At 45.1% G+C, this 11,231-nt stretch overlaps 1 protein-coding gene across 1 annotated transcript; it reads right to left on the bottom strand.

Annotated features, from left to right (window-relative positions):
- Window positions 1-343: 343 nt before the first annotated feature.
- LOC117889054 (bone morphogenetic protein 2) lies at window positions 344-10,326 on the bottom strand. The gene is made up of 3 exons (XM_034792867.1): window positions 9,066-10,326; window positions 7,844-8,184; window positions 344-4,866 (listed from the first exon to the last, which is right to left on the bottom strand). Exons 2-3 carry the CDS (start codon window positions 8,175-8,177, stop codon window positions 4,022-4,024), a joined length of 1,179 nt encoding a protein of 392 aa, XP_034648758.1. The 5' UTR covers window positions 8,178-8,184; window positions 9,066-10,326; the 3' UTR covers window positions 344-4,021.
- Window positions 10,327-11,231: the final 905 nt, after the last annotated feature.

An 11,231-nucleotide genomic window follows, 5' to 3' on the forward strand; every position in this document is an offset into this window, starting at 1 on the left:
TTTAGGTTCACTAGGGCAGTGGTTCTCAACCAGGGGTACACGTACCCCTAGGGGTACGCAGAGGTCTTACAGGGGGTACATCAACTTATGCTAGTTTTACAAACAGGCTACACCAAAAGCACTAGCAAAGTCAGTGCCAACTAAAACTTCATACAATAACTTGTTTATAGTGCTCTATACAGTATACACTGACATGTAAGTACAATATTTATATTCCAATTGATTTATTTGATAATTGGATGGTAAAAGTGAGAAAGTCAGCAATTTTTCAGTAATAGTGGCTGTGACACTTTTTTGTATTTTTAGGTCTGATTTTGTAAGCAAGTAGTTTAAGTGAGGTGAAAGTTGTGGGTACTCAAGACAAATCAGACTCCTGAAAGGGGTCTAGTAGTCTGGAAAGGCTGAGAGCCACTGCATTAGGGTGTCCCGTGAAAAGGTCAGGGATACTAGGCAGAGATGCCGATCACTTCATAGTTGGAGAGATGCTTATTTGTAAGTTTCAAATAACAATAACATGCCTGTCTACCAGATTCACCACACATAGATCAGAGGCATGTCAAGTAATATGCTTGCTAATGGAAATTTAAGATTGTGTCTCAAACACTGGCAGATTAGAAAGGGCAAGGGTATGGCTTCTGTATCTTCTGAATTTTCTCTTATGAGAAAAAAAATAAAATAAAAGACAACTGTTTCTTCTTGTAGAAAAAGAATACTCTAAGGACTGTTATAATAGCACACTTTTAGTATTGAGGAGGCTGATTTAGCAATTGTCAATAGACCCAAAACTCCAATGGGACTATCAGAGACTATTTTCCGGAGTTTAGTCGTGGGTCCCAATTAACCTTCAAGACCAAATTCACTACAAATAGACGTACTCTATGCTATTCTTTTAAAGTCCCTGACCACCCCCTTCAACTCAATGACATTTTCAATCTAGAGAAATGGTTTTGGGGGTTACACTTTTTTCAAAAATATAAATATTGTAAGCCCAGTTCTGCAGACACCCCTCACTTGACGCACACAAGAAGCCTCTTTGTGCACGAGTCATTCACAGTTACAGAAGTGTTCCCAGGATCAGGGCCCTAATGGACTTACAGCTACTCATGGGCCTCACCATGTATTTTACTAAGGTACAGTCTTTAGTCAAGCCAAACCAATTGGTTTCCAATTGAAACCAAGCCAATTGGTTTCAGTATGAATTTTGCCTTTATAAAGGAATGCAGTGTCAGGCCCTGAGCCAGCTACAGCTCATGCTTGGACAAGTGCTGTAGCATCAATGTGTACTCATGCCTTAGAGGAGAAGTGAAACAGTCACTATTCTCTAAGCCTCTAAAATTAGTGTTTCATACAATGAGTTAGGAGCTGTGAACTTTAGTCAGGAGACACAAGAATTTAAGATCTAATTCAAAAGCGTAAATAGAAGACAATGGAAGGTTTCCTATTGATTTCAGTGGGTTTTGGATCGGACCCTTCACGCTAATAAAAGTGGTCTAATCCAAGGCATGACCTCTTGAATTTCTCTGCAGTTCAAGATCTGCTTCTGCAGCACGGAGGGGAGAAGGCTCCAGTATCGCTCTGACTGCAAAGACTATGCATTGCAACTGTTCACTACTGAACTCCCAGAGAATCTGTTAACTGCCCCATACTCCTGTGACTTGCAGCCTTCAGGATCCAATGGCCAGCGGCTTGTTCAACAAGTTCGAGTGCAGACCAAAACACGGTGCATATTTTTTTTAAGGGGGCAAGGAACTGAAAGTTAAAATCGGCGATTGTTATAATAGCCTAAGCAGATCTTCACAAAATGCCACGAGCACTTTAGAAACCAAGATGACTGGTCATCCAGCAAAAACATAGGCCACACTCTTGAATCAGCATTACAAATAAACGTTAGATGTTCCAAAACAAACAAAGCTATAGAATGGAAGATCTCTTTATAGAGGTGTTAAAAATCATATTGCTAGAATAAATTATGTATCTATTAAACTTATCCTGCCACAGAAGTTGACTATGAACCTAATAAATATTTTAGGCTCACAAAAAAAGGCAACCAACTGGTAATTACTCTAATTTTTCTCTCCTGTCCCCTCTAATGACGATTGCATTTGCAGCTTTATTTGGGGCAGAGGGAGAGGAATTATTCCTTAACAGGCCTTAAAGATATCGTCTATTTAGAAATCTTTTGACCCACAAGCCCAGTTAGTACATCCATTGTAGCATACTGGTATTTATTAGTAGTTCAAAAACGAACAAAAACAACCCCAAACGTTAAGCAAGTTAGTGACTGGCTGGCATCTGATATTATTTCAGAAGCTGACCTAAAAGGTCCATGGATGGAGAACTGCCCTCTTGGCTTTGAAGTGACACCTTCTGGCAAAGGCTTTGGTTGATTGGATTTAAAAACAAAAAAGCAACTTTCAAAGTTCCTGGAGGATATAATCACAGAATCATTATTCTATGGCCAATTCTACAGCTTTAAAGAGCTAGGAGTTCTGAATGTAAGAATGAACTTACCACCTGTAAGCTAATTTAACTTCATTCTGCACTTGGCTTCAGTCCAATTTACAATACATCAGCAAGAAGCCAATCTCAGGTATTTTTTAAGTCTAATATTTGGCAGGGCTTCCAATGCAACAAGAAACCCAGGCCTCTGTATCCTCTTCCCATCTTCTACAAGTTACTTGCAAATTACTACACCAACAGTCTTGTAAGTGTTCGGTAAGTATGAACTGCAATTAATGCCTTGCTTGCCAACTGCAAATCATGCTTTTGCCCTTTTTATATAATAAAATGAAGAATTTAAGAAGCAAGAAAACCCAGAAAACACAGTTTATCTTTGTGAATGAACCATTTGCTCTTACAGATGGGACTTTGCAGAATGAAATGTCAGAGCTCTATTATTTATTATCTGAAATCGGTTTAACATTTGGTGGGAAAATGCTTTCAAAACACAAGACCCTGGAAAGAAAGACAAAACTACTCCAAGAGTCAGCAAAACCAGCAGTTGAAAGTAGATAGAGCCCACAGATAACAATAGTTTGCTGTACTTAGGGTAAAGTTTGAAGATTAATTCTCTATAGTATTCCACATAAAAGGAGCTCTCATTTGAGGTAAGAAAAAAGTAATTGTATTCCCAACTGTTAGACAAGGGCCACTAGAAATAAAATTGTTGTTCCTTTTTTAGCATATATCACCACACACAAAAAAAAAGAAAAAGAAATCATATTTTATTATTTAATATTTGGCCAGGATAAGGATTTAAATGAGAGGACTAGTAAAGGAGAAGAATGACAAACATTCAACTTTTCTGTAGGTCTAAGAAGAGTTCAGCCTTTTTTCCTTAAGATTTCTATTGGCCCTGCTTGTATTCACTCTGCAAATGAGTTGGGAATAGCAGTATACTAGATCAGTAATGTCTGGTTCTTATCCAAAATGTTCCACCTAACGAGGATGCCAGTTCTCATGGATTGGACAGCCCACCCTGCAGCATTCCTGAGAATTGTACAATATAATAATCTTGAAAGTCAGCAGAGTGGATTATCCACTTTTTTCTGGACTTGAACTTGTGACCTTAACAGTAGCACAGCAGAAAGCAAATGTGCTATGCACTTTGCCATAGTAACCTTCCATGTATTCTTTTCAATTTAAATACACACAATTAAAACAGCTACAATTTTGGAAAATTATGTACAAACCCTATATTTTTTTTCTTTTGATTACATATAAATACAAATTAGCTATTCTTCTAAAAAGTGGTTATAATAGTAAATAAATACAAAATAAGATTCTGACCATTATACTTCATGTGCTGGGATTAAACCCATATAAAATGTACAACTAAAATACATTTAAAATCTTTAAAGGAATAATTCTCTGATTAAAATATTTGTTTTCCCAAACTTTTTGTGGACATAAATATAATTTTCAAAATAGTTGTATTTTTTTCTTTCCATTTCATTACATAAATAAAGTCTTCATTGGGAAATATTAAAGTGTCAGCTTTTTTTGTATTTGTCTAATATAGTTAGCGGCACCCACAACCCTCCACAACCATATCTTGATAGTTCTTTAATACAACTTTTTCGTTCTCGTCAAGGTAGAGCATGGAAATAGCGCTCAGTTCTGTCGGAACACAGCAAGCCTTAGGGATTTTGGAATTCACGGAATTGACCAAAGTCTGAACAATTGCATGATTTGTTGTGTTTAGGTGATCTGCCAATGGAAAAGGGCATTCCCCATGGCAGTAAAAGGCACCATATCCTGGTGGGGCAACAATCCAGTCATTCCACCCCACGTCATTGAAGTCCACATATAAAGGATGTCTTTTGCAACTGGATTTGTGGCGTTTGCGCTGTTTGTGTTTTGCTTGGCGTTTCTCTCTTTTATGGAGAGAGTGTCCCTTGCCATCATGGCCAAAAGTTACTAACAACGGCCGGAGCTGAGACCAGCTATCTTCATCCTGATGCAAAGACCTGCTAATCCTAACGTGCCTCTTCGAAACACTGCTCTCATTGTCCAAGTGAACCACCTCTACTATAAACCCATGATTAGGCTGTCTATGTGCAATCCACCTCATTACAGCTGGTGTTACATCAAAGCTTTCCCATTTACTTGCATTCTGATGCACCAACCTGGTGTCCAAAAGTCTTGCGGCAGGGTCCTTAGAAGTGGCTGTGGCTGGCTTTATAATTTCATAAATATTAATACGGTGATGGTAGCTGCTATTGTTCTCAAAGGTTTCCTGCACCTGCTCCCGAAAAATCTGAAGTTCAGCCGAGGTGAGAAACTCCTCGTTAGGGATGGAAGTTAAATTAAAGAAGAAGCGCCGCGCTGTTTTCCCACTTGCTTCTGGGAGCTCTTCCCAAGCTTCTAAGTTCATCAAAGAGGGAAAACAAAACAATCAGTAACAGACAAGCAATGAAAACGTGAATTACTCTTCTGCTGGAAGCTTTAAGCAGTGTAACACCACATGTGAGATTTGAAGCTTATTAAAAAAATACTGTTTCCCTTGTCTCTGTTTATTTATGCAAGCATGTATAGCATGAAGTTAAGAATACTTCATTCATTGTCAAGCCTTTTGATCTAATTCTGGTAGACTGTGCATTCCAGGTGGTTATAATAACGGGTAAGAAATGTGAAGCATTACTTTGGAATTCAAGGACATTAGCAAGAAAACTTTAGCACTGTAGTTAGTGGAGGTCTAATCAGAATAATTAAAACTGATTGAGGATTTAAGGTAGTTATTGCATTTCTGGTTTTTCCAAAAATATGGCTTTTATGTCAATCCCTTAAACTCCATTCCAAAAATATTACTCCACTATTTAGATTTGTAAATCTTAATATACAGATTTTGAGTCCTAATTGGAGACCAGGAACTCCACATCTGTGATGGTATTTTATGAAGCACACCCTACTATTTTACTCTGAATAGCCATAAAAGGTGGCATTTGTATTGAATTTTTTCTGCTGAAACTCAGGGGGTGGTACTCCGACAAGGAAACAGAGTTCATTCTAAACAATACAAATGAGAAATGGTTTCCTAAAATTTATTCTGTTCTCTCCCCCACCCCCAAATAATAAACATTTTGGGATATTTGAGGAGGGAAATGGATTTTTTTTGTTATTAAAAAAGAGTATGCATGTGACTCAGACCACGTCTGTAGCCTTATAAATTATAAACAAGAGTATTAACAAATAAGCCTTTCCAAAAGGGTTCTTTTTAACTTTGGTGATAAACATGCTAGAAGATAATGATTTCAGCTAATAAGATGAATGAATTACTTGGGTGAGTAATTCTTAATCAAGTGATTAATCCCATTGATTTTAATTTCGATTTCTTGTATGAGTAAGCATTATTCATAAACATTTCTGGATCCAGCCCAAATATATACAGCTGTATTGTATTTGTCTACCTCAAAACATGGACTCGTGTTTTTTCCATCAGTCAACAGGATTTCCAGGTAGCTAGAACTGACCAATGGTTTTAAGGCAAGTGGTGAGATTTTTTTTTTTTTTAAATTATTATTTGTTGCAGGATTACTTGAATTGCAGATTTTCTGACCTACATACCTATAAAATGTGCTCTTACTTTCCAACTTTTGTATAGTCCCCCCCTCCCTCCCATGTATAGTTTTACATTCAGAAATGTTTTAGCCTGAATGAAGCATACAGTACATTCTTCATAATGAATGGGGGGAAATCCACTTTCACACACAAGCACAAACCACAGTGCAAGGTTAGATTTCACCATTAATCTCCTTCCTCATTATAAGGCTTCCCATCAGACAGTATAACCACTGATCTTAGGCCACTTCCTTTGTATACCAACTTAATTAAATCCTAATAAAATTTCTTTCATCACAGCTCCATGTTATAACATGTGGAGTCTGTATTTTCATTAGCTTTACAGTGAGACTATAGCATACCACCACTGAAGACTAATAGCTAGAAGTTATTTACAAGTTCTGGAAACTTTTTTTTTTTTTTTTGGCAAAGAGCAGATGGGCAACATGCAAGCCACTCACTCTACAAGTCTACCTGTGTCAGATTAGATACCCCAGTTCAGCTATGTTATGTGAGTTTATTAGTCAGTCCATGGACATACAACTGGTAAGCCAATTAACTACAAAATGGACAAATTTAAAAAGGAAGAAACTCGTCCAGGAAGTCAAAATCATCATCTCTGTGTGCATTTAGTAGGCATCAAAGATAGGAGTGTTAGACAGCTGAATATAACAGCTAAATGCAACTAGTTTTTGAAACGGACATGTAAGACTCTAGTTATACAGTACTGATCTAGTTAATTAGATTCAAACTCACAGAACTTGGAAAGCTTTCAACAAATAGATTTATGCGCACACTTAAAGCTGAGAGAGGATGGGTACTAAACGTTTGTTGAACAACTGAATAGCTTTACTTTACGCTATAGACACTCCAGTTCTTGTGAGTACCCATTTTACCTTCTTTTAAAATGCATTCAGCATCTTAATTAAGAGATGACCATGTTACCTGATGGCTCAGGTGCACATGAAGTCCAATGACCAGCTGTGGCAATGCTTTTATCAACCTGTTTTTTGAAGGCTTACCTTAGATCTACACTAAATCTATCCTAGATTCAAACACAAGACAAGAAAGTCATTGTGCAAACAATACAATTGATTGTTGCATTGATCTCTCCCAGGGATTAGAAACCTTCTAAAAAACTAACCCAGATCAACTATAAGCCAAGGAGACTTTTCTGGTATTTAGCTTTTATTTTTGAAGGCTATTTGTAGGAATTCTTAATTTGAACCCAAGCTGTAAAAATAAAACGAAAACTTCACATGGGCTGAAGGGGACAAGGGGGAGACAAGAGGGAGGAAATTTTTAGAATAAATGCCTCAGAACATTACATTGAGAAAGACTGCTTTGACGAAGGCTTTTAGAACAAAACAAAAATCCTGACTACACCGTTCTGGTGAGTTTAAGAAGAGTTATTAGCAGCCAAAACTTAGTCACTATTTGGAAAGATTTCCCCACACACTTTTTTTTTTTTTTTTGGTCCAATGCTGATGGCACACACACAAAAACACAAGACCCCCCCCACACACACACTCATTCATATACACAATACTCTTGACAACCGAACACAGGCTTTGAGACCCATAGCAGGTGACCACCTACCAACCACCCCCCCAGTTCACACACACACACACACTCCCCCAAACCGAACCCCGTCTCCTCCCAGGCTCCCACCTCCCCTCGCTCCTGTAGGGGAAGGGGCAGCACCGAGGGCTCCCAAGAACCGCTAGGGGGGAGATCCCGAGGGGGCAGCGCAGACACACACACACACACCCCCGGCCCGTACCTTCGTGGTGGAAGCTCCGGACCGTGTTGGCGCGGCTGGCGGCTCTCTCCAGCGGGTAGCCCGGGGCGGAGTGGCCCAGCTGCTGGCCGGCCTGCAGGCGGTAGAGGTCCAGCATGTAGGGCGGGATGACGGCGTTCTTGCTGGGGCTCGGCCGCCGCTTCAGCCCGAACATGTTGAGCAGACGCAGCTCGAACTCGCTCAGCAGCTCCTGCGGGGCGGCGCGGCCCGAGTCGCTGAAGCGCCGCCGGCCCACCTCCGGGATGAGCCCGGCCGAGCCGCCCAGCAGCACCTGGTACAGCAGCAGCGCTAGCAGGGAGCGGATGGCGGCCACCATGGTCAACCTGCGCGGACAGGGGAGGGACGGGGGGCAAGTCAGGAGGGCCGGCTCGGGGCGCCCACCCCGGCATGACCCTCGCGGCCCCGATCCGGAGCGGGCTGCCCTAGGAGTGGGGGGGGACCCCACCCCACCCTCCGCCCCCGTGGGCCTGATCCTGCCCATCACCTATTGCTCCCCCTGCAGAGGGAGGGGGAAAGCCACGGCTAGTGGCCGTGGGAACGGATCTGAGCTCGACTGCCCCGTCCACACCGGGTCACGTCCTGCTCTCGGTTACACCTGGAGCAGCTCCACCGCCTCCCGAAGTGACTCCTGATTCCAGGCCTGATCCAAACCCCCGCCATGGACCAGGCCCCTTTGCACAGCAGAGCTGAGCCTGGTCGATGTCGAGATACGGGGCACCTCTGTGCAGGTGGCAGCTATGCGACCACACGGCTATCGACTGTGGGCAGGAACCGGTCTGGCCATCGCCAGGGCTAGGTAGGATCATACTAGGGCCATGGCCAGCTGTTGCCAGAGGTGTTCGTTTGGTGGTTGCGGGGTGCTACAGAAAGATGGGGGGGGTACAAAACAAAGAAGATGGGGGGGTCAAGGGCTGAGCCAGCCTGGACCTGGATGACCAGCCTAGCGGCACCACTAGAAAGAGCCCCCCGCATGGTGCGAACAGCCACCATAAAGTAGCCCCAATGCGGGCTGCACTGAGGCGGAGTGGGGGGAGGCTATACGTGTGGACTGCAGTGTGTTGATCCGCCGTGGGGAGAAGGGGGAGTAGCGGCGCCCGGTCGGAGCCAGGCAGGACAGGTGTGCAAAAGCTAGAGGCTCGCGGGGCCAGCCCAGGTGCCCGGCCGCCGCCTGTCACCCAGCCCGGGCGCCCTCCGCCGCGCTTACCTTTAGGAGCCCGCCGATCGCCTAAGCGGCAGCAGCGGCGCACTGGGGCACGTCCATTGAAACGGGCTCCACATAGAAAGGGTCTGGCCCGGGAAGAGCGAAGGGGGTTCCCGGCCGGTTAGGGGATTTGTATCCGCTACAAGCACCTCCCCAGTGGCGTGCGGGGTTTGCGATGAGGTACCCCCGTGGGTAGGGAAGTGGGGGCGAGATTCCCAGCAGACAGAGCCGGGGAGGGAAGTTATTTTCTCCGGGCAAGTTTCAGCAGCCCGGGGGGAAGCTCTCCGAGCAAGAGGGAAATAGTCCTGCTACGTCCTTAGCCAAAGCCACCGGCTTCCCTCTCCTGGGAGAGGCTGGGCGGCTGCTGGGCTCGTCGCCCTCTTCCTTTGGGCGCCCTAACGCCTCCGCTGCAGCCCATCGCTCCTCCGGGGAGTCATCTCCGGGCAGAGGGCTCCCGCCGCTCCGCGACGGCCCGGGCGCTACCTGCGAGCAGCAGCGGGGTCGTGTCTGCAGGAGGGACTCCGGTGCGTTTCTGCGGCATCCCTGGCTGTCACTCCGCCGCGGCTCCGCTGACAGCGGCGGGGCAAGACGCAGAAGCGCCCCGGAGCGCAGTCCGCCCCTGAAACATACTTGGAGCCAGCGGGTTGAGAAGGAGGAGGCGGCAGAGGGCAAGTCTCAGCCAGGGACGGGGCTCTCCCTTTGCAAAGCAGCGAGCCACAAGCGTTGTTGCTTCCTCTGGGTGTGTGTGTGTGTGTGTGTGTAGAGAGAGAGAGATCTATATGCAATACAGTTAACAGCCTCCTTGGAAAAAATATGCCCTTAGCATCAGCAGCGAGACAAGTCCAGCAGCAGCCAGATGAAGTTTGACTCTATTTTTTCTTCTTCTTCCCTCCGCTCCCTTTGCAAGTCGCCTGGCAGGAGGAAGCAGCGGTAGGGGGACCCCCTCTCTTCGCACGCGCTCCTCCCGCGGCGCACTGGGGGAGGCGGGGGGGTGCCCGGGCCCTTCCCTTCGCTTGCAAATTGATTGAGGTGGTTGGATGCCTCCTTGGCTTTTTGTGGCGCTGCTGATGTCACGACCCCGGGGGCTTGAGGCTCCTCGCCAATCACAAGGCGGGGAGCGAGCGGTTGCCGCGCCGCGCTCGCTGCTTTTAAAGGGGACGCCGCCTCCTCGGACCAGTCCCGGCTCATTCACCTCTTCCCTCCCCGCTGCTGCTGCTGCTTCCCCGGCCTTTCCGGATTGGGGAAGGAGGAGAAGGGTGTGGGGGAAGCGAGGACGAGGCTCGGCTGCCAGATGCAACCCGCAAGCACTTTATTTTAAAACTTCTGGGAGGAAGCGGGGGGTATTTGCAGTAGTCACGCGACCCAGCAGCCCTGGCCCACTCGCCTGCAGCATTATCTCCCTCCAGGTGGTTTGTTTCGGAGGATGGTGATTTAAATACTCCAATAACCTGGTCGCTAAAGTTAAACCAAGATCAAGGATCCGGACATTTAAATTGCTTTTTTTTAGGGGATTTACCTTCCCTGCATTGAAAATAAAATCTATATTGTCTCTCCCTCCATTCACCCCCTTTTTCCTCTCCCATCAATACGTCCCCCCTGTCGCGGTTTGATTGCGGCAGACACTATTGCCGGTTAATGCAGTAAATAAATAAATGCATCGCACGGTGCCATGCCCGCCGGTATCCGATCTAGTCCCACCGATGAGAGACAACGGACGTGCAGCGTGATTTTTGCAAATAAGGCGCCTCCGATGGGAAGCGGATAATTCTGCTCCAATAGGAGTTGGATCAGGCTGTCACCCGGTAGCTGTTAAGTTTCGCATCAAGTTTAATAAATCTAGTCCTAGGGATCTCCCGTGCCACAAGCTCTAGCCCTCCACGGAATAGTTTCTTCTCCCGAGACCCGGGAATCGGGATCAATCCATGCATCGGCTAAACCGTCCAGCAGAGCACAACCTTGGAGTTAGGGAATGACAATTGCATTAGCTAAAGCCTGCAAGTGGAAAGGCAGAGGAAAATCAGAGATGTATATTGAACAATGATCCATTCATTATACGTTCCCTCTGGACGAGAAGAGTGAAATAAGTCTCGGGCTCTGCTTATACAAATCGGATTAGTTTCGTGTAGTGGGATTTAGGTGTTTGCTGACTTCTAAGGTGTGAAGGTCAAA

Source organism: Trachemys scripta, chromosome 16, assembly GCF_013100865.1.
Source record: "Trachemys scripta elegans isolate TJP31775 chromosome 16, CAS_Tse_1.0, whole genome shotgun sequence".
In the NCBI taxonomy this organism is placed as follows: Eukaryota; Metazoa; Chordata; order Testudines; family Emydidae; genus Trachemys; species Trachemys scripta.

Bases quoted from the DNA above. Each gene is read 5' to 3' on its own strand.
- LOC117889054 (XM_034792867.1), bottom strand. From the start codon at position 8,177: ATGGTGGCCGCCATCCGCTCCCTGCTAGCGCTGCTGCTGTACCAGGTG. The intron at 4,867-7,843 runs GTACGGGCCGGG...TGATGAACTTAG, and splicing joins CCGGAGCTTCCACCACGAAG to AAGCTTGGGAAGAGCTCCCA.